At 42.7% G+C, this 24,113-nt stretch overlaps 1 protein-coding gene across 4 annotated transcripts in view; it reads left to right on the top strand.

The window, feature by feature from the left end:
* The window catches only part of WDFY2 (WD repeat and FYVE domain containing 2), a 182,004-nt gene that overhangs the window by 141,509 nt on the left and 16,382 nt on the right, over window positions 1-24,113 (top strand). For 3 of the 4 annotated variants that reach the window (XM_059378346.1, XM_059378349.1, XM_059378347.1), the window contains exons 6-7: window positions 734-846; window positions 13,423-13,549. In XM_059378346.1, the coding sequence (XP_059234329.1) occupies window positions 734-846; window positions 13,423-13,549 (240 nt within the window). Of the gene's footprint in view, window positions 1-733; window positions 847-1,356; window positions 1,406-13,422; window positions 13,550-24,113 lie in introns of those variants that run through there. The other variant, XM_059378348.1, reaches the window with a different exon arrangement.

Below are 24,113 nucleotides of genomic sequence, written 5' to 3'. Positions count from 1 at the left end.
TCGAAGGCGAGCATTCAGGTCTGCTTTGACTCACACATTTTCATTTTCATATACCGTTTTCATTTTCATCTCCCATTTCTTCTTGAACTTTGTGTTCATACACATTTTACCCATTTCTGTTAGGTTTGTGTTTGCTTTCTTCTTGATTTTTCTTTTTGTGTTAGGGATTTTGCCTTTTAAGGTACTAATATTTTTTCCAGTTTGTCTTTTGGCTTTGCTGCTGATATCTGTTTGTTGTTGATGTTTCTAGACTTGGCCGTTTTGTTCCTGGGGTCTGTTTGTCTGTTTATGCACCGATACCACATTTCTAATTACAGAGATTTTGTAACATGTTCTATTATCTGGTAGGGCTAACTTCCCCTATCACATACCACATTGTTCTTATTTTCAGAGTATTCCTGGCTCATCTTTTTTATTTAGTTTTTATATGAACATAAACTTCCCCAGCACTGAGAGAGAGAAAAAAAAAAAAGCTCTGTTATTTTTATAGGGATTATGTTAAATTTATAAATTAATGTTATAAGGAATGACATTACCATGTGATGTCTTACTGTCCCATAATATGCATCTTTTACTTCATTGTGTCTACTTTTGTATCTTTTAGTGTTTAACATCCAAGCTTTCTAAATATGGGATTCACATGTTTCTTGGGTTTATGTATGTATGTATGTATGTGCGTACTTAAATTCCTCCACTCAATTTTGAGAAACGATCCTTAATGTTTCCATGATAGATTTGATGTTGAAACCCGGCATGTGTTTATTGGTGACCAATCAGGCCAAGTAACCATCCTCAAACTGGAGCAAGACAGTTGCACCCTGGTTACAACATTCAGAGGACACACAGGTAGGACTGCAAGCCGTATCTCCACGTGCTGCACTCACGGTGACATATCACCGGCCGCCTGTTCTGGCGTTCGGTTGCCATGTTGTGAAAGTGACAGAGTACAGTGTGCTCAGATAGGAATGATACATTTAACTGATTTCAGAATGGTTCAGTAAGATACAGTGTCAGAAATTTTCCACAATTTTCAGTGCACACACAAAAAAGGAGCCAGTCTGTTTCAGACCTGTTGGTGATTTGGTTCTGTGTCCTGTCGCACTGGAGAAAGCTAGTGTTGGCGTATGTTGATGAGACATTGTTTAAGGCCATGTGGCGACTGCACAAACCCCGAAGGCTGAAAAGATAGCTGCCTCAGTTTGTCCTTTCCATCCTTGGAGCGAGAAGATGGTGTACAAGACAGACTCCCCCACTTCTAAGACAAGTGAAATAAAAAAATATGTTCATTGTGTATCTAGGCTACATAAAAAGGTACAGGTTCCTTTTTGACGACTTCTGGGCTCTTCTTTTATTTAGGATTTGTTTGTTGGGGAGAGAATCAGGATCTCAGGATCATGTAAGCAAGGTAATATAAAATAATCCATGCTTAGCCTCTGAAACACTTGAATAGTTGATAATGATTCAGGTTTTTTGTTTTTTGTTTTTAAAGATTTTATTTATTTATTTGACAGACAGAGATCACAAATAGGCAGAGAAGCAGGCAGAGAGAGAGGAGGAAGCAGGCTCCCTGCCGAGCGGAGAGCTTAATGTGGGGCTGGATCCCAGGACCCTGGGATCATGACCTGAGCCAAAGGCAGAGGCTTTAACCCACTGAGCCACCCAGGTGCCCCAATAATAATTCGTTTTTACTAGTATTTTTAATATGTGATGTTGACCCTGGGAAATGAGTCACTGCCTATTTTCATGGTTCTTAATGGGCTTTTTATGTCTCCTGCAGATTACCAACTTATGATTTAGTACAGAATAAGGTTCATACTGAGTTTAGATGGCATATAAGAATACAAGTAGGTGAATAGGGATGTAAAATGGGACAGTACCTATCATAAGGGATTTCCTCAGGGGGAAAAAAAGGAATGCATAAAGAAGAAATTGAATCCAGGGGAAAAGAGTCCTAAAAGATAAATTTAACTATCTTTGTTTTCTGGGAAGAACAACACATAGAAGCATCTACTGTGGATAGGACCCAGGTCTTTCCTGATTGGGTTTCTCTTTTTAGCCACCTATACCTTGGGTAAGCCTGGCCTGATAGGGACCCAGAACTGTTCCCACCACAGGAACCTTAAACTTCTTTGTTTCACTGCTGACTCAGTCTTCTAATCTTTAGCTTTTGTAAACTCTGCCTCTGGCCCCATTTGCTCTTGTCGGTGTTAACCAGTCAGTCTTCAGTCCCTCATTCCCCCATGTCTGCGCCCCATCCTCTCTTGCTTTCCAGAGGGGTGTCACTTCAGCCACGAGCCGCCTAGTGCTCTTGGTTCAGGTGCCCTGGTGCTTCCTGGAAAGACAAGTGCCCCATTCACACTGTCCCCGTGGGGCTGCGGCAAGTTGCACGTAAGCCTCAGGCCACCATTACCACTGCCCATTCAGCATTCCAGTCCACCTGCCAGTGCCACCTCAGTCCCTCCACACAGCCCCTCCACAGTCCCTCCATACTCCCCGGGACTTCTCCAGACCTTCACTGCTCTCCCTGAGCCCCTGCCCCCTCCCCCAGCTCCTCCTTCAAGGAAGAATAGAGGTGATCAGATAGAAGCTTCAGAAATGTTCTTCAGAGCGCCTGGGTGGCTCAGTCAGCTAAACATCCAACTCTAGATCTGGTCATGATTTGGAATCGAGCCCCAGCTCCTCGCTCAGTGCTTGAGATTTCTCTCTCTGTGTCCCGTTCTGCCCAACCCCCCCCATACCCCTGTGTGCTCTCACACTCTCTCTCAAATAAATAAATCTTTTTTTAAAACATTTTTTTTCTTGCTTGCCCTATATTCCTCCCCAGTAAACACACTTCCTCTACCCCTTCCTCATCTCGGGCCCTCCTGCCTCACTGAGGAGTCTCCTGTCCTCTGGCCCGGGGCCGATTCTCCTGGGGTCTCCACATCAAAAACTCTTCCCTTTGTCTCCCTTTGACTCACTCATTCTTCTCAGTGTCTTAACTTGCTTAAATGTTTTGGCTTTCTCTTCAACCAACAGAACCCTCTCAATCCTGTATCCTGTTGAGGCAGTTTTTGTAACAGCTGTGCTGCTTTTTTCTTTTCTTTTTTTTTTTAATTACGGTAAAATGTACATAATCGAAAACTCACCGTTTTCATCATTTTTAAGCTTGCAGCTCAGCGGCATTAAGGACATTCATACAACATCTATATAACATTTTCTGTCTTATAAAACTGCAGCTCTGACCCCATTAAACACTAACTCCCATGCCCCCACCCCCAGCCCCTGGCAGCCACCATTCTACCTTCTGTCTCTATGGATTTGCCTGCTCTGGGTGCCTCACAGGCATCCTGCAGGTTGCGTGGTTTTGTGACTGGCTTCTTTCACTTGGCATGACGTCTTCATGTGGTGGCAAACAACAAGGCTTCTTCAAAGAATGTCATTTTCCGGCTGCTTCAAATTCTTCACCTCTCATTTGCCTTCCACCCATCTGCAGTTTGGCTTGTCTCTCGCTCCTCTGACACTGCTGTCCCCAAGGTGGCTGGTGACCCACTGGTTGCTGTATCCAGTGGACGTGTTTTTAAACCATATCATACTTAACCTTCTGCAGCGTTAAACATCGTGGCCCTTCCTTCTTGCTTGTAACGGCCCTCCCTTTGGCTTCCATGACACAGTCTCTCCCAGTTTTCTTCCCCTTCTCTGACTGTTCTTAGTGATCTTTTTTGATGAGTTCTGCCCTGGACCCTGGTCTCTTTACACGCATTGCTCTCCCTACTTGATCGCAGCCACTACTCCCTATCGTAGAAATAAAAGGTACAGTTATTTCCTCAGATTCTTTACAGCCCGGTGAGAGACAGGAACCAAAAAGTGACAGGGCGGCAGAGGCAGGGGGAAGCCGATACAGGGCACTTCCAGGAACACAGAATGAGCACTTAGTTCAGACAGGTTTGGGAGTCTGTCAGGAAGGCCTTCTCAGCAGAGGTGTTGCTTAACCTCAGATATTTGGGAAGGAATGAGCGTTGAGTTCATGAAAAAGAAGTGAGGCGAGCACTCCAGGCGGAGAAAACCAGTGTCGTCCAAGGCATGGAGATCGGCAAGAGTGTGCTCTCCTGGGAACTTCAGTAACTCCTTTTGGCTGGCATACTGAGTCTGAGGTGGCGGGCCGCCAGAAAGGTAGCGAGAGTCCATTTGGATCACTGAGGCAGTAGCCTGACGTCAATGCGAAACTGTAAAAGAGTTTTAGGCAAAGATGTTAACCTGGTCAGAATTTAAAAGATTGTTCTGGCAGCAGAATAGAGAACATAATTGGAAAGCTAGTAGGAAACTGCCCCTCCGAATGTGGCAGGGAAAGCCAGGAGTGGATGGGCCCAAGGTGAAATTTTGGTTCTGAGTTCGGCATGCCGATGACCTGACTGGGTAGTTCCCAGACTTGGTTTAGTCAGAGGCGGCTTCCAGCCTGGCTCCTTGGTAGGCAGCCATTCACTGTATGGCTGAGAGTGGTGGTGCTCTGAGCTCCCTGTTGCTGCCTCTAGGCCAGAAAAGGGGTGTAGCTGTTTCTTACTGTTGCGTGGGGATCCAAAAGTGGCCCGAGGGTTTCCTGTCTTCTGGGTTAGTCCGAATAATAAAATGTCAACTTGGCATTATGCCTTACCTTTCTCAGAGTTTAAAGCATTCTTTTATGACTTTATCATGAAGTATCTTTGAGGAAGACCAGATGTGGCCCAGGAACGTTGCTAATTAACAGGAGGGCAAATGTAGCAGGTCACATAGTCAGCTTACTACTGTTATCCATAGACACTGGTTTGCACCCACCGCCAGTCTGGCTATAGCACAGCTCGTTCATCTGTAGCCAGAGCAGGGATGTCTATGAGATTCCTTGATGATGCAGACATATTGTTGAGCTCCTCCTCTCCATTCAGCCCATCCTGGGCCCTGAGAGGTCCCAAACTCTGGGAAAAGGGGTTTTGTAAGGATTAATCTCATTCCCTTACCCCCAAAACAAAGACTTTAAGATGAACCCAGATCCATTAAAGAATGATATTGGGGGTCTTATCAGTCCAGATCCAAACTCAGAAACACGCAGGCTGGTATGTATACAGAGTCCTAACCATTCATCCATCACAGAAGGTCATATAAAAATGTGGGTTAGAGATGGCATTGGCCTAATACCACAGGCCAACATAGCATTTACTAATCCATGGGGACCTAGGAAACTAGTTTTATGTTCCTTTGCTCCCTCTGTTGGTTTTATTTCTGGAACTAAATGCTAGGTATCATAGTTCTTTGCTATTTCTGCAGAAATCAGAAAATACTTCTACCAAAAAGTCCTACTGACTTGAACAAAGGCAGATGGGAGAATCAGATTTTAACCGTTGGAAATCCATAGTATTAGTAAAGTAACTTTTTTCTTTTATGTCTAAGGGTTATTTTGATAAGTATGAATGTACTAAAAACAGAAGGGGTTGAATAGAACTTGTCAAAGCACACTGTTTAACAAAAAATTAAACACAGACTTGTTCATTGACTATTAGGGAAATTATTGAAAGTTACAGTGTAACTATAACAAAAATAACTGAAACAAAGACAGGTATAGTTCATTGCCAATACTCAAGTTCAAATCATTAAGCTGAAAACTTGATTTTTGTTTATGGTGAAGGCTTTCCCATCTAGTAGACGCAGATTTGCATCGTTAGCCCTCCGCGTGATGAGTGCTGGGAAAGAGGGGTGGATCAGACAAACATAATGCTTGCCTACTCAGCTTGCAGTCGTGGAATGCGATCATTAAACCAGTAAACACAGGTAGTTCCTCAAAAGGTTATGAGTGCAGCAAGTATCGCGATGCCCCAGTGCCCTCAGAGGCTGCTTCGGAAGCAAAGAAGAAGAGGGCTTCCCTCTCCAGGGCGCTAATGGGAGATTTCCAGGGAAGTGGTGTTTGAATGAAACCTTAAGGAAAAAGAGGAGTTACCCAGGGGATGAGATCATAATAGGCCCCAGGTGTGTGAAACAGGTATTTGGAAGGGAGTGGGCAAGTGTGAGCAGCCGTATGGCCACCTGTGGGTGGTGTGGAAAGCCAGAGGCGAGGAATAGAGGTTGAACTCCCAGGCGATGTGAGTGAAGAACGACGGCCATTGTTCTCACAGTGCCTGAGAACAATCAGAGATCATCAGTGATGATCACACGACATCACACATCACACATCAGTGATGAAGTATGAGCAGGGCGGCGGCCTGCTTTCCATTCTAACAAGTCAGTGTGGCAGCGGTGGCACTGGATTGCGGAGGGACGAGAATGGATGTGCAGAGATCATTTTGAAGGATGGCTGCTGCCAGAGCCCCACTTGTTTGGACTGGGAGGATGGCCGTGGGCGTGGCGGGAGGCCTTTTTAGGAGATCAAGTGGCACTTGGCTTTTGGGTGGGGCATCCTGGGTTTCTGTTGGGAGCATTTGGGTGGATGGTGATGCTGTTTGCTGACACCAGGAGCACTGGAGGTTCGAGCGGTCTGGGGAGAAAGAGATCCCAGTGCTTGGAGATGCCCCTGGGGAGGCGGCAAGGAGACAGCAGCATGTCTGTTGGTGGATTTCGGGAGCAAGGGGTCGCCTGCAGGTAGAGCATGTTTAGCTTTACAGCAGCCTCTTCGCTTCAGCAAAATGCAGCAGCTGAAAGGTCAGAGATTTAATTCAAGAGACCTTGTGTTCTGGGGACTTGCTTCCTCGCTCTCCTGTCGTCACAGGAAGCCCGCACACTTTCTTCACCTTGTAGGTGGGATGGCACGCTCTGGGCAAAGTGCCCCGTCACACCAGTAAGGACAGACCCAGCCATTTCCAGCCCCAACTTGGCAACACTTCACATAGTCTCTCTAGCTTTTGCAAGATACATTGTAAAAGCCTCTAAAAAATGAGTTCACTGTGCGTTTTTGTGACACGTATTAAATTTCTAAAAGTTTTCCTATTCTTTGATCTGGTGCGTGTTTGGGAATCTCTTCTAACTAAATAGGAACATGATCAAAGATTTACAAATAAAAATGTTCATCTTAGCAAAATTTATAATAATTAAAAGTTGGGAAAAAATGTAACAGTAAGTGAAATAAGGTACATCCGTGTGTTGGGATATTATGTAATTTTTCATTTATGAGAAAATAGAAAATTTTATTATGACAAAAACATTTATTTTTAAGAGTAAATTCATTTCTGTTGGAAACTGCTTTAGCAGTCCTATATTATGCAGGTCAAAGGTAGGTAAAAGACACCACGAAATGAGGGGGAGCAGAAAGATGGAGGAATCTGAAGGGAAGTAAAATGAAATAGAAGAAATGATGTTTGTGATTTGAAATATCATAAATCCAGAAACCCACACCCACCGTAGCCCCTCACTGTTGTTCTCCGACCTATATATGGAGAGCAAGGAGGACACTGTGGGTGAGGACTGTGCCAAGATGCAGGTCTGCGCTGCTATGGAATGCAGGCTCGCTGGCGGGGGTTGCCTTTCTGTGCTGCCCGAAGCATCTGTAAGGACTGTTCAGGAAGGTATCAGCTGAGGGCTGCTGGAACACTCTCCTGGGAAGGAAGAGGCCATTCTGTCAGCAGCTCTCCTCTCCAGTCCTCTGTGCCCTCCACTGCCCCACACATGACTCCGTGTGCTGCCTTCCCATTGGCCCCCATCCCGGGGCTCTGCCAGACGCCTCTGCAGTGATGGCTTATTAATCTTCTTTATTGTCTCCCATTACTCTCTGCCATGCAACTCACAGGCAGGTGCGTAAACATTTATTAAGCACCTACTGTGTACCAGGCACTGGGTACTGCTTGAATACTAAGATACAGAATGTAAAGTCTCCTGTGGGAGATATATATCTGATAATGTTCCAATGCAGTGGATGAGTTTGAGGATAGAAACACACACAGCAGTGGGAACCTCACTTGAATTGAGAGTGTTGGGGAAGGCTTCCTGTAGCAGCGCCTGAGCTCCACCTTGAAGAAAGAAAAGGGTTACTTGAGTGATCAAAGGTAAGTCGGGCACTCCAGGCAGAGGGAGTAGCCCCGTGTTCCGTGAGAGAATGCCCCACCAAACACAGCATGCATGCCCTTCTTGTTCTCCAGACTAATCCCACGTTCTTAGGCTCCGTTTATGTTGAAGTAGGATCTGAGTCTTTATTTGATTATATCCATGGAACTTAACCTGGTGTCTGCCTTGTGGAAGATGCAGAGTACATGCCGGTTGCACTGATTTGCACTGAGCACTCTGGTTTGTGCTTTATACCCCAGCCTCCAAGAGACACCATTGTTAGGACATGTACCTAGAGCTGGGACGGACCTCAGGAGTTATTTGTTGTTCTCCCCAGTCCCCTCCTCCTCCCCATCTTGAAGCTTTTTCTGCCATTTTTTCAACTCTTAACTGAAGCGCAGTGGAAGACCCTGAGCCCTTGGGGTGTTCACATGCTGATCCAGGACCACTTGGGTTCGGTGGTAACATGGCCTTGGTTTCGTTCAACGTGAGACAGCTCTTTGGTCTTCCTTTGTCTTTCATGACCTTGGCGTTTTTAAGTACTAGCCAGAATGTCCTTCCAGTTGAGTTTGTCAGTTGTTTCCTCATGGTTAAATTCAGGTGATGCATTTTTTATAAGAATACTATGGAAGTGATGTTATGTCCTTCTCAGTGGATTGTGTCAAGAGGCACATGATACTGATTTATCCTGTTTCTGGTGATGTTAATGTTGATCATTTGGTTAAGGTAGTGTCTGCCAAGTTTCTCCACTTTAGTCAGCCTTTGTAATTCAGAAGTATTTTACGAGGAAGTATTTTGAAACTGTATAAATACTGTTTCTCATCATATTTCTGTCCAGTAATTTTACTGGAGTCTCCACTGAGACTCCATTGATGACTCTTACTAGAAACAGTTATGACTCTGGTGTTTGCCAGATTGTGCTTTTTCTAGTCATTATCTCTTCTACAGTTTTGGTTGGAATTTTTTTATAAGGAAATACTTTACTTCTCCCCCATATTTATTTGTTTTTTTTCCCATTGTTTATACCAATATGGCTCACGAGTTCTTAATTATTTCTATGTGTGAGAATTTGTTACTACCACTCAACTTACTTTCTTGCTCAAATTGTCCCGGATTTGACCAATGGCTTCTTCATGCTGGCTTTTGTGACTTTTTGACTGTCCCTTCACTTTTTTTTTTTTTTTTTAAGATTTTATTTATTTGAGAGAGCATGAGAGAGAGAGAGATCACAAGTAGGGGAGAGGAGCAGAGGGAGAAGCAAGGAGCCTGATGCAGGGACTCGATCCCAGGAACCTGAGCCAAAGGTAGATGCTTAACCAACTGAGCCACCCAGGCGCCCCCTCTTCACTTTCTGATACCACATGATGTTCCTGGCTCATCTTGCATACTCTGTGCCTCAGTCCTAGAATTAACTATCCATTCAGCCATTGTTTCTTTCATTGAAGAAAAGATAATATATAGAAGCCAGAATCTGGGTGCTCTGTATGCACCTGTTGGTGGGGTGATCGTAGCTTCTAGGCCCTCTCGGTAGACAGAGCTAGGAAATGTATGTGTGTCCCCACACATCTCTAACTATTTCTGTGTGTTCTGTGTTTGTGTGTGTGTACACACACGTGAGTTCATACCGATGCTTCCAATTCCATTGTAACACCAAAGAGTTTATTCTAACCTCCCCCCCGCCCCAACAGCTGTAGCTATGATGATAGTGAGAAACTCAGCTCTCGTTATCCTCCATGTATTTACTTGCTCAGTCCTAAAATAAACATGGAATAGCTGCAGAATTGCTGACCTACATAACCCATATACAGACCTACTAACTAAAGTACTATGTTTGTGTACAAATCTTATATTTTGCCTTAGGCTGTATTGTCCAATTGCTGTTTTCCAAAGAACTTTTGTCAGTTCTCCCCCTGCCCCGCTTCATTGTGGTTGCATCATTCATTTGTTATACAGTTAGGTTCACTAGTTTCTGTTCATATTCTATTTTGGGTCCATACCCTACCCCCCCACCAAACATACCCCTTGTTGATTTTATTTACTTATTTTTGAGTATGTGAAACATTAATATGGTCCCAAAATACAGAACCAAACCAAAAAAATATACTCAGAAAAGTGCCACTTTGCTTCATCCCCTCTCCATTGCTATTCCTGTGCACCTGCTGAAGGTAGCTGAGCTCATTCATTTCTTATTAGCAGTTTTTTCTTAGATGAAAGGTAGCACAATGTAGCTATTTTTTTGGTGCTTTGCCTTTTTCACTTTGCAGTGTATCCTGGAAATCCCTTGCTGTCCTCCTAAGTGATCTTGTTCATCGTTTCTCCTAGCTGCAGAACACTGAGCGAGTACACCATAGTCCACTCACCCACTGTCTTCTGTGAGCATTCTCCTTTTGCATGTGTATCTTCTTATTACTCCGTGGGGATGGGGACAGTATCTTCAAGATAAATTCCTGGGAGTGAGATTGCTGGATTAAAAGCCAAGTGCAGGTGTTGTTTGTTGTACGTGGCCTTCCCTGATGTGCTAGTTTGCAGTCTCATTAGCAATGTCTGAGAGTGCCTTTTGCCCCCATAGGCGTTCCATGAAAATACGTGTCATGCTTTTCCATTTTCTAGGCCAAGAATTTTGGTAGTGGTTCATGCAAGGATGGTAGTAGTTAAGGTGGTGAGAAGTGCTTAGACTTCAGATACACTTTTGGAAAAAAACAATTCAGAGTGTACAATAGATTGCTTTGGTTGGTACACTGGTTTTCCAACCGGGGTCCTCTCCAATTCTGTCTAAGTACTATGCATCAGTGTTAACAGTCCATACCGGTAACTTTTTTTTATTTCCTGACTTATGAAGCCTGTGGTGACTCTCACCTTCCTCTTGGGCCAGCCTTAATTTTTTTTTTTAAAGATCTATTTATTCATTTTAGAGGGAGGGGACACAAAGCAGGGGGAGGGTCAGAGGGAAAGGGAGAGACTCTCAAGCAGACTGCTTGTTGAGTGAGGAGCCCTGCGTGGGGCTCAATCTCACGGCCCTGAGATCGTGACTTGAGCTGAAATTGAGAGTTGGCTGCTTAACTGACTGAGCCACCCGGGTGCCCCTTAGGCCAGTCTCATTGTATATCCCAATAAATAGATGGCATTTAATAGTTAATGCTAACTGCACTAATAAACAATTTCTAACATTTCAATGGCTTAATGCAGCACCTTATTTCATGCTTGCATTACAACCCAGTGCAGGTGTTTTTGAATTATGTCTCTCTTCCATATGGTAATTCAGGGACTCTGGCTTCTTCTAGAATGTGGTTTCTCCATGCCCTGAGTCTTAGAGTCCTTGAGACATAGGTACGAAGAGAAAGTGAAAAAGGGACATCTTAACCCCCTTGGCCTGGAAGGAACACAGATTACTTTTTGGGTTCAGTTTCTCAGATCTGGTGACACGCCCCCTAGATACAAGAGGGCCCATAAATATGGTCCCTGCAGGAGAGCACCTTTCCATGGAGCAGTCCATTCATGGCTGGGGAGTGGGTCTCAAGCTAGACAGCTGGCTAACTCTGCCACGGATATTTAACCAAGTAAGTTACTTGGGTACTGTGTGGGAATAAATAACGTGTGTTACAGGATAGAACATCTTGAAGTGTATTACACTGTCAAATACTGAAGAATGTTTAAAAAAAAAAAAAGTTATAGCATAGTTTCCCTTCCCCTCCCCAATCTGTAAGGGACAAATTCAGGAACCCCCAGTGGATGCCTGAAACTACAGACAATACGGAGCCCTGGACATACTGTGTTTAAATCTCCTGTAATACAAGTTATATGAATGAGGTCTCTTTATTGTACTGCACTCACCCTTCTTGGGATGATGTGAGCTGATCTGGGACCTGCATGATGGGAGGGTGTGAGGTGCATGACGTAGGCTCCGTGACACAGTGTTAGGCCACTGCTGGTCTTCTGAGATTCCTGTGGAAGAAGGATGAGCTGCTTCAGGACCACAGTTGTCCATGGGTACTTAAAACCCCAGAATGTGGTAATCGTGGAGTGGAACAGCAGGGAACGAAGAAGCGTTGGTGCACAAAAGGAGGAACAGTATTTAACTTGGAAGGGTTAGTAAGTCTGGTAGAGGAGTTCCAAATAACGAGAATTGTGGATTAAAAAAAAAATGTTTGTATTTTCATTCCTCTGCTCCTTCATTCATTCAGGAGACCACACTAGAGCCTGTGTGCCACTAGCCATGCTGCTCAGTGCTGTTAGGTGGCGGCAGGGGGCAGACTGCTTAGATTTGGCCGGGGTGGGGGGGGGGGTTGCTGTTTACTTGTACATGGACAGGAGGATGTTGTGCAGGTATGGCGAGAAGCGATGAGCCACAAGCCAGAATAGTGGGACTTCCCTCCCTGCCTTTGATCTTAAAAAAAAAAAGAAAGAAAATCCTTCTGAGAATATTATGTAAAAGAAACTTTCCTAAAAGCTTTTAAAGTGCAGCACTTTGTTAGAACAAATTGATCATCTAAATAAGAAAAATGTCAGGTTCTCATAAACAAGATGCTATTTTATGTTCTTTTCAGAATATAATATTTTTCACTCATGTAAAAAATGAGTATTTCTCCCATTCTTAAGCATTTATAGGCTTTGGGCTCATCCTAAATGGAAAAAGTTAATATTGTTCTCATCGTGCAGGGGTTTGATTCATAAAGGGACTACCAGAGAGAAAGATCTGTCATAATATTTTATAGCCACACCAGTAGCTAATAACCAACATGTGTACTGCACACTGTGGTTTACAGAGGGGTCCTATAGAACTGATCCAACCTGATTATCACCACACCTCTGTGAGGCAGGCGGGGGCTAGGTCCATAGCATCATTAATAATAGTAGTAGTTGTATGTAGATGTTGAGATGTATCGCCGTGATCCCCATTTTACAGTCGAGGAAATGGACACTTCAGGATATAAACGATGAACCTAGAATCTGTAACCTTCAATTCCCACAGAGAGAAAATAAATTTTAAATTTTGGTGTTGTGGTCTAATTGTATCTGTTTTCGAGAATAAGAAAATTCAGTCTAGCTTTTTAAAACTCTGTTCACTTCTTGCCTGTTACTGTCAGTGGGGCGGTAGTTAGAAGTTAAGAAAATACAGTTAATGTTTCCAAGTAGTGTGATATTTTCTGCTCTTTGAATAACATCTCTTTCTGACAATTAGCTGCCTTTTTCATTTTCTTTTGGTTTTTATAGTAATTGATCTTATGGTATGTTAAATGTGGGGGGAAAATGCTGAAAGGGCAGGACTTTTATTCCAGGATCCAGTTTTTTTGTTTTTTTTTTTTGTTTTTTGTTTTTTCACTTCAGGGACTTATTTGTTCCATAAGGAGAAGAACTGCACTAGATCCTCACTCCTTTGCATTCACATTTATTGGTGCATAATACTGTTGCTTTGTGACTAACGTCCAGCTGTGTCTGTCCTCACAGGTGGGGTGACTGCTCTCTGTTGGGACCCTGTCCAGCGGGTGTTGTTCTCTGGCAGCTCAGATCACTCTGTCATCATGTGGGACATTGGTGGGAGAAAAGGAACGGCCATCGAGCTCCAAGGACACAAGTAAGGCTGCTGGTGCTTTTTTTTTTTTTTTTTTAAGATTTTATTTATTTATTCAACAGAGAGAGATCACAAGTAGGCAGAGAGGCAAACAGAGAGAGAGGAGGAAGCAGGCTCCCTGCCAACCAGAGAGCCCGATGCGGGACTCAGTTCCAGGACCCTGAGATCATGACCTGAGCCGAAGGCAGAGGCTTAACCCATTGCTGGTGCTTTTATTAACAAACTCAGGGGTGCTTGGGTGGCTCAGTTGTTAAGCATCTGCCCGTGGCTCAGGTCATGATCCCAGGATCATGGGATCAAGCCCCACATCAGGCTCCCTGCTTGGCATGAAGCCTGCTTCTCCTTCTCCCACTTCCCCCTGCTTGTGTTCCCCTCTTGCTGTGTCTCTCTGTCAAATAAATAAAATTTTCAAAAACAAAAAAACTCAGAGAAAAGATTCCCAGTGGAAAGCTAAGACAGAGGCGTGTGGTCCAGTGTCTGTGGCAGGATCTTAGCGTGGGAAGAAACATTGCAGGAACAAAAGAAATGACCCCTTGGAATTATATCTGTGCCTAGGTATGTTTATTTATTTATTCCTCATTTAATTCCACGGAGGATTTGTGAGTGCTTGCAAAAACCATAAAATAAAATAATGGCAGCCAAGAAATAAAAAGGAGAAATGAGAACCAGGGAGACTTATGGATAAAAATTTAAGAATGTGAGGAAAAAGAACTTAAAAAATATAAGCCAGGAAGGCGTATGGAATTTCAGTAATTGAGTTCAAATGTGGCAGGATTCCTGGCAGCATAAGGAAAAGGGGAGAAATAATATCCTCACACTATATGTTTGGTGCTTCACCAAATACTGATGGAGGTTTCACCTTTATTCAAATCAGGCTCTTCTTCCTTGAGGGGCGGATTTCATAGGGCTGAGCAGAAAAACAAAGAAAGCTTTGCCTTTCCTTGGAGCCATTCTCAAACTTTGCAGTGTGCAAAGGAGCACAAAGGAATTTGTTAAAATGTAGACTCTTGGACTGTGTCTTTGGAGATTCCAGCCACCGGTCTGGAACTGCAGGTGTCTGTGCTGTCCCGGTCCTCCCGGGCAGCTCTCCTCCTGGCCCTCAGGCCACACTCTGACCTACCCTACCCTGTGCTGCCCGCTGGTCCTGGGGGCAAAGCAGGGTCATGTGCAGAAAAGAACAGGAGATCTGCTTTTGAGCTCTAAAGCTAATCGGAATTGTTTTTAACTTGTAAAGTTTTTACAGTGATGTTAAGAGCAACTCTCAACAGCCATAAACAAAGGCTCCAGCAAACAGACTAGTTTTAAGCAACATTAGCTCTTTCTGTAAATCTACCCAGAAATGCTGATTTTAAAATGTTCTCCTAAGTAGTTACATCTATAGTTGGGATTATTAGTTATGAACGGATTCGATTTTGGAGGGCCTCCTCACAAATAATTATCTTAGTGTTAGAATTTAGTGTTCGAGAAGTAGCTTCTTTCCCACATGAGAAAATAGACCGGTTGTCTGGGGCCTTGTCTGGCTTGTGGGGCCACTCAGAGCTCGTCATCAGCTCATTAGAGGAATCGTTCCCTTGTATTTGTCTCCATGACAAGGGGCCATGCATCAGTATTGTGTGAAAGGGTTGACATCATCCATGTAAATGAAGAGAAAGAGAAGGCAAACACAGTCCTATTTAATAATAGTTATTCTCCAATCTGCCAATAATTCCTGTCACCTCAGGCTCTCAGAAATAAAAGGCCAGTTTTGAATGAAGATCAGTAATATTTGTTGGGCTCATTCAGATTAGCTCATAACTAGTTTTATTTTTGCACAGTGGTTAATAAAGCCGGCAGGCAACCTTGCATGACCCAACCACGGGGTAGTAAAGTGTAACAGTGTTTGACACCAGCACCACTGTGTGCTGAGTGCCCTCCTGCAAACTCTTGATCTGGAAAAGTTGTACCTGTCATTTGGTAAAAAAGGAGAAGCTATAAAATTGAGACAGAGTCTCTCAGTCCCAGAACCGGAACTGATAGGCCTTCCAGTTTCTAAGGAAAACAGACCTGGCCTTTTCAAAACTGGAACAGACCATACTTGGGAGTCCATCCTGATAATCCACCCCCTTAGGACTTCAGGGGATGGCAGGCTGGTGAGATCAGGAGCCGCCGGTCAGCACTGGCTTTAAACAGGAATAATGGCAAAAGGCCTTTGCCTGGTGCTTTATTTAGCTCAAGCTGAGGAATAAAGGGAGCTCTGTGAGGGGCTCCTCACCACCAGACCTTAGCTTGGGAGGGGCTGCCCAGTGTCACACGGCTGGGAGAAAAGAACTTCCTTAGCATCCATTGGGTCACCCTGTTAAGAGTGGGTTTGAGTGCCTGAGGAAGATTCCAGAGCTAATGATAGGAGAATGGGACTCACAGAAGGTGCCAGAAGGAAAGGGCCAGGGCAGCAGGCACGAAGGAGAGCCGCAGGGCCACATTCACAGCCACCATTCCTTTGTCCTGGAAATTGGCCATGGGATTGGTGTTCAGTGATTGTATTTCATCAGCAAACACACAGATACCTCAGTGTCATCTTGCAAGAACCCTGGATATGTAAAAGGGAAGCCACATGTCATCTTTTGGAGAATATTGAGTCCCCAAAGCCCCCAGCTGGTAGCTTAGGTCTTCCAAACCTTAGTTCAGTCCTAACAGAAAAAGGTCCTTACAGCCTTCTCTCTGTCCTGCCCTGTGCTCGGTACTGGGGTCCTGAAGCGAATACTAAGAGATGTTCCCCTCTGTCTGTGCTCCATGATCTCTTTTGTCTTTCTACTTGAGAGGCCAAAAGAGTTTTTTCTTGTGGCCCATGGCTGTCCCTTGCTGTCCTACAATTCCTTATTTTCCCATCTTCCCCCCGCCCCAGGGTGACTACAGCTGGTTAGAATTCCAGATCAGGCACCAAAGAGGTGAGCTTGGGAACTGGGCAAAGCCAACCGGACCAGACACACACACCCCCCGCCCCAGAGCAGCGGGGAGATGCCTTCACCTCTGGTAGGAATATCCGAGTATGATGTGGGGGGGACAGCTCCCCAGGTCTGTCCTGGGTTCTGTGGCTTCATTCCATCATTCTTTAGCAGCAGAAGTATGACAAGTTCTACAAGTAATTTGATTTGGTGCATTAAAAATCCCATTGAAGCAGAGAGAACTTTAGCACTAGAGTAACTAAAATGTCTCCAAGTCCAAGGGAAAAAAGCTAAGAAAGTATACTTCTATGCAGTATTATCTGCATTTGAAACATTTTGGTGTTTTTATGCCCTGCAGCAAGTAGAACATGGTTATGTGCTAGCTCTGTGAAAGGAAAGGCAAAGAAAAGGTTCCAGTTTTAGGGACCATTATGTTTCTGAAGTATCTATTACCAGTTGGATGGGTATTATGGAAGCATAAACCTGGACATTTATTGTCCCATACCCTTGTCAAGTCTAATAATGATATTTTGTCTTTTTTAGTCCTTTTTTATTCTTAGATAATACCTATCATTTCATGACCAACTTTATGACCATAATTTTCCTTTCTAACAGTATTTTTCTTAGGTTTCTAAGACTTTGTGGCAATTTAATTTAATGGTAACTTGATTTAAAGCACAGGTAAAGATCTGAGTAGTCTCTTGGGATGGAACCCTTCACCAACACTGGGATTCCACAGGTGACATGGGACGTGGTCACCATCTCGGCTGTTGGCGCAGAGGGCCTCGGTATTTTCCACAGTCCCAACTCTTGGTTTTTCTCTTCCGACTCTGAGCATGTGTAAGACTTGTTACAAGCATCTTCAGAGCCTTTTGGTGAGGAAAGGGGCTATTCATCAATAAATATCCATCGGGAGAATTTGGATCTCTCTCTATTTATTAGGTAAATTGTGTGTAAAGTTAGGAAAGGAAATAGAATTCTCACATTCATCCTTCTGGTTTGGGGAAGGAAAGCAAGCTTTCGCTCTTTGCAAATCTCAGATTTAGGAGCATTTCTCATTGTTAACATTAGAGAATTATTAGGATCCAGGGGAAGAGATGTCTTTTCCATTTCTAAGTGAGCTAAATGCATAATTGATCGAAGAATTAGCAGTGACAGTTTTCATTGAGAGGAGAACCTTATCAAGGGGGAGATGCTATACTATGTGATTGCTAATCGCTGGCCTCTGAGCCGGGCCAGGCTGTGTTTGAGTCCACCCTTCTGCTAATGGCCATGTAGATCTTGGCAGGACTCTTCATCTCTCTGATCCTGGTTTCCTCATCTCTAAAGTAGGGATAATACTGGAAAGAGAAACCCGCAAAGATTGTCAAAAAACATAAATGATAGAATGTATGTAAAATAATCAGAAGGGCTCCTGAAGGGCTCAGTCAGTTAAGCCTCTGCCTTCGGCTCAGGTCATGATCTCCGGGTCCTGGGATCGAGCCCTGCATCAGGCTCTCTGCTTAGTGGGGAATCTGCATCTCCCTCTCCCTCTGACCCTCCTCCCCCCGGTGTTCTCACTCCCTGTGTCTCAAATAAACAAATAAAATCTTTAAAAAAAAAAAAAATCACAAGAGTAAGGGCTAGTATGTGCCAGTTAAAATTAGTCTTGTTCACAGAAAATCAAGCTTTTGTGAAAATCAAGCTTTTGGATAGGAGTCTTATTTCTCTCTGAATATAGCATTTACAATGGAAATACCGCCACATGTACTTACTCCCCCTATAATACATTCAACAGCTGTTTACTGAGCTCCATCTATATACCAGACTTTGTAGTAGGCACTTTGGGTTCAAGAGGGACTGTGGAAACAGTCACAGACACAAGGAACAGGCTAGATGCATGAGAATGGGGTGAAGGTGGGACAGTGTGCCAGTAACATGGGAGGCCTCTTTGCGGGGAGTCACTCTTGATCTGGGTCTTAGGAGATGAATGGGTTCTCCTAGTTCTCAGCATCCGGAGGTTACCCTAAACAGCTGCATGAACTCAGTACAGTGTTTTCGGGAAATGACAAGTGGACAGAAGGACCGTGGCTAATCTGAACTCCCACCATAGCCAGGAAAACAGCCAAATGTTGCTAGCCTTGAACGGGTGCTCTGAGGCAGGATTCCTGAGGAGGTAAATCCTTCTGGGGGCCCTTTGGTGTGAGATGACTGCAGGTATCAGTTATCTGGGAGACCTCATGTGTGGATTCCTCATGAGCCTTTACTCATCCTTGGACGTTTGGGAGGCTTACGAATATGGGAGTTCTGAATCTAAGAGAGCAAGTTCTCTGGGAGCAGATGCATAACTGATTCGATTTTTCCCTAAGTTACCCAGAACACTCCATCAAAGAAATGAAAGCTGCTATACAGTTAAGCCCCCCTGCTCTTAGGGAGTGGAAGAGAGCCCAAGTTGACATTTGGGCAGATGTTAGCTTATGTCTGAAAATCGGTTTCTATAAAAAGAAGAAAGGTTTCTCTACCCTTTTTCCGGAGCAAGCATCAGACACAGGACTGGCCCCCTGGGTGTGCTACCTGCGAGGTCCCACGGGGCCTCACGCTTGGGCTAATGTGCTGTCACCATCTTGTTTTATAAGTAGTACATTTTTAGCAAGGGGCTTTGTATTTGCATTCCTCATCAGCTCCCCCCAGATTATGTAGCTAGGTCTAATAGATGTATGTTCCCTCTAGGGCTAGTGAGTAAGGAAAGGAGGCCATCCTTAGTAAGTGTAGTCGTTGGAGACGGCAGATCCTGGGCATTGTGAAAAGTGAGGGTTTTGTGCTCCAGCAGCAATACATGGAGATCTCAGCCGTAAAATAATAACCAGTTTTGAAATGCTCTCTCGTATAAATGCTGCACTCATGTCAGATGAAACATGAATGTAAGAAGAACATACCTTTTATTCTTTATAACCCTTAATCTGTGAACTTGGAGATGTTGTTTCCTTACCTCGTTTTTAGCTTCAAGGTGGTTACATCGTGAACCCCTAAATCAAGAAGGCCCTGAACAGCTTTATTACAAAGCTTGGAATCCAGTGTTCGTCACTGTGTTTCACTCTTCTGTGTTGGAATATTAACAATATTGGAGTCCCATAAATTATGTATTTGTTGCTGAATGTTGCTGCCAGCTCTGAGTGGCACAGCATTTCCTTCTGTAGCTTATTTTGGTTTTACAAGATCACTGATGTGTATCAAGATGCCTTAACAAATGAAATGTAGTTCAAATCACAGGGTTATGAGTCTGCTCAACTAGGTAGATTTTCCTTCTTGCCCATGAATGTCAGAATGGTGGCTCTCCCTACTTTTTAAGACAGGTGAGATAACAACCAAGAGAGATGGAAGACAACAGACTCTTTTTTTAACGAGTACCTGTCAAGGATTTTATATTAAGTCATTAATTAATAAAGGAACTAGTAAGATGTTACAACCAGTTCAAAGGAAAATCCAAAGAGCAGACATACACATAGGCAGAGGAAAACAGAAATGAATTTGTAGGTACATTTACAAATGGCTTCCTCCATGGCAGGGGCAGGGCATGGGGATTCGTTCCTTCTTCACTGAAAGGATTAATTTGCAATAATACCAAATTAACATTTACAGAGTTATGAAGTAGCACAGTTAAAGGTACTGCAAGATGCAGGCCCCTAGAGAATCATAACCCAGACAGGTGTGCCTGATGCCCCCTAATACTCTGCTGAAGATACCAGTATTTTGTTCTGCCTATTTCTGTCTTTCACGGTCTACATGATCGTTCTTCCCCTCTCCTCTCCTTTCATCCTAATAATCTCAGAGATTATTCTTGATCACAGAAGAAGGTTGGTCTCCTAAGGTTTGGCCTAATTATTGACATTATGCGATGAGAGTGTTAATTAACCATGTAGGTCCTTGGTTTGCTTTGCAAGTATAGACCCGTAGAGAATTATTAAACAACTATTGAGCCCACAAAATTAACTTCTGCCTGGAAATGTTTATAAGGAACCCTGGATTGTGCTTTTCAAAGGCTCTTTTATTTGCTATTCCAAGATTAGGAAACCAAGCCCAAAATATGTTCTGCCCTAGGTCAACCATAGCATTTACAACTTAGTTGAACTCCTTGAGGTTTGCAACATTTGCCAGGCTCCTGGTAGTTTCCTTACCACCTGTGAGGCCAGGCCTCTGCACACCAGATACTAGGCCAGTTTTCTTTAGCAGAGCTTTGTAGCCATTGGCTTCTTAATTTCAAGAGACTAATCATATCTGATTAAATGAGCATCGTTCTCTAACAGGACAATCTAGGTAAGGGCTTGGTTGCCCAACCATATCCTGTGGATAGATGCTAATTGAACCCATGAAATAATTTTATCTTGCCATTAAAATTAAGCAGGTTCAGTAATACTTTTCGAATTCTGGGGGAATCATTGAAACCTGGACATCATTTTTAAATGCTTCTGTTTAGCTTATAAAAGCAGAGTTTATAAGATTGTAGGTTAGAGATAGGATAAAGAGTAGGATAAAAAGAACCCTCCCATATCCAGAAAATAGAACATTAAAACAACATCAACAGTATTCCAGACAAATAACCACAGTAAAATTTCCCTCTTTAGTTCATCCAGTCCTGTATAATTAATTCTTGTTCTGCTGGTTCTTGGTTTAGCAGTCTGCATTCATGAAGCCATCTGCATCCAGACTTGAAGAGTCCAAAAATCTAAGGAAATCCTGATTCAGTCCACTAGCCCAGCTTAAAAATTACCTAAGCAATGTCAGCTCTGTAGCCTTTGCCCGAGAGTCTATTCTTTCGAAATAGCAATATTTTAAAATACCTGGCACATATAGCCCTTTTCCATGAAACTCTTGAGATTATCCTTTCTGGCCTGTAGCTTATAGCCAAGCCGTCAGGCAAGCCTCAGAGTAAAACAGAAATTGTCTATATAGATTATGAAGGCTTTAATGGTTGGGTGTTTGGTTTTTGGGGGGAGGGGTTTGTTTGTTTGTTTGTTTACTGTGACAAATAGTAATCATAATGGAGAAGAATAAAATTCTCTATTGAGATAACCTACATAACTATGTCCTGAGAGTTTTGATCCAGTATTTGCCTGGAGGGGAAAGCTTATTAGAGACAATGAGAACTCTGATGAACCTCCAGGGTCTTCCCATAAAATATGCAACTTCAGGAATACTTACATTAATAAATTGTTATCTAGGGGCACCTGGGTGGCTCAGTGGATTAAGCCGCTGCCTTTGGCTCAGGTCATGATCTCAGGGTCCTGGGATCGAGTCCCGCATCGGGCTCTCTGCTCAGCGGGGAGCCTGCTTCCTCCTCTCTCTCTCTCTCTCTCTCTCTCTCTCTGCCTGCCTCTATGCCTACTTGTGATCTCTCTCTGTCAAATAGATAAATAAAATCTTCAAAATAAATAAATAAATAAATTGTTATCTAAACTGACTTGACCTAGGGAAGGCCGAGCATCTCTTCTGATCTGTTAACTCTTCCCACGAAACTCTTAAAATAGCAACAGGCCAAACAAATAAGAGTTATTTATAGTATCTCTCTTTTTATAAGGCAGAGGAGTAGATCTTTACAATTCTCAAGGATCCCCCTAGGGAATCTCAAAGGTAGTTGTAGGTGTAGAAAGTCTCCTAATTATTTTATTTTATTTTTTCAAAATGTAGGGTATGGCCTAGGAAGGCAAAATCATTAAGAGTTGTCCAAGGTGTTTTTGGGACTTTAACCAAGTCAACATAGAGCTCTGAAAATAATGTGGTGACACACAGAATCTTTGCTAGCGAGGCAGATTTTATAGAAGATGAAGAATATCCTTTTGCATTGTAGTCGGAGGCATTCATCAGTGAAGCAAGGAAGCAAGCCATCAAAACTGAGGGAACTGTGCCAAGATTTTAATGCATTTTATGGCTCTTTTTTCAGATTTGAGTATTATAAACCAAAGCAAATAAAATTCACTTTCCAGGTTTTGTCCTTCATTTTTCTCTCTCATATTCTGGAACAAATTTGTACTTTACTTTAGAAGTGCCTTTGTCATGCATAGTCTCTCACAAATGTACAATGGTATTTTCCAGAGACTGCATGATGAGTGGTATCAGAACAAATACAGAAAGAGATGAGTATCTGTCTCTCTTAAGCCAGACATTAGAAAGACTTGCAGAAATGTTAAACAAGGCCATTTTTTTCATCCAAATTTGTCACCTTGGAAAATACAGTTAATTTTCACCAAATATGTGTTATTTATATTAAAATAGAATGGATTCCTCATTGCTATTTTCAACTGAATCAGTATTTTTTTTTAATTTTATTTATTTGATAGAGATCACAAGTAGGCAGAGAGGCAGGCAGAGAGAGAGAGTAAGGGAAGCAGGCTTCCTGCTGAGCAGAGAGCCCGATATGGGGCTTGATCCCAGGACCCTGGGATCATGACCTGAGCCGAAGGCAGAGGCTTTAACCCACTGAGCCACCCAGGCGCCCTGAATCAGTATTTTTTAAGAATTCCATTTTGATTTCAAATACAATAAATGTTGGTAATTTCTTATTTAAACCAAAGCTCTTTGGTGTCCTCAAATTAGTTTTAAGACTGTAAAGGAATCCTAAGATGAAAAAGTTTGAGACAGTTTGCTTTAAGACAAAATTACTCCATTTTCTCTTTTAAAAACAAAAGCCCAAAAATAGTTGTATCTTGTTTCCATCATTGCCCCAATATAATCTCAACCACCCATTTTAACTGATTAACCAGAGATAACTAACTTACATTTCATAGAGAAAATTGGGAAGAGGGAGGATGTGGATAATTAAGAACTGTCACATACAAGTATTTTAGCAGACTAACGAAGTTCATGAACACACATGACAGAAATTTCTACTGCAAGAAACACCACTTTTATATCTCCTTAAGGTGGCAAAAATGAACATGTTCATGAAAGTGACTCACTTAAGTTATACCCTCTCTATAATTTAAAAAATGAGAAGCAGACATATGTAAACAATATTGTGCTTTGTAATCCAAGTTTTGGTATTCTAACTTAGAAATTACCTAAGGTTGTTATCCAGTGATTATCAATTAGCTCTACTTAGAGTAATCCACTTTAAGTGGAGATCTTGGGGATTATCTTTAAATTGATGTGCTATAAAACATAATTTCTATTTATATGAAAAGTTTATCAAAACCATTATTTAGTTGAGTTGAATTTACATTTACATTTTTCATATATAGGATTATATAGGCATAATAGTAGCTTATTTGACCAGTTACTGTATGTATGTGTGTATATATATATGTATGCATATATATATTTTTTTTTAGAAGAAATCAACCCAAGTAAAATAAGATGTACATTTGCTCATACTTAACACTGATGAATCAGAGAAAGACAGCTCTGTTTTAAAATATATCACTCTCATCTCACTTGCCAAAGAGTTCACCTCAATTCTGTGAACTTAGATTCTTAAAATGTTACCGAGTTAGTGTTTTCTGTAAAAGAATTTTACGTCCAGTAAATTTAAAGTTTTAGGGGCATAGTTTTCTTTTTTTCTAGTAAGTTTATGAAAATTCAATTTATGTCAGCACTTGTTTGTCTTTATAAGCCAAGCAGAACAAGTTCTTATAATCTAAAAAGTACCATAATCTAAAAAAAAAAAAAAAAAA

Source organism: Mustela nigripes, chromosome 15 (assembly GCF_022355385.1).
Source record: "Mustela nigripes isolate SB6536 chromosome 15, MUSNIG.SB6536, whole genome shotgun sequence".
NCBI classification, from domain to species: domain Eukaryota; kingdom Metazoa; phylum Chordata; class Mammalia; order Carnivora; family Mustelidae; genus Mustela; species Mustela nigripes.
This window is presented reverse-complemented; position numbering and strand designations above follow the sequence as displayed.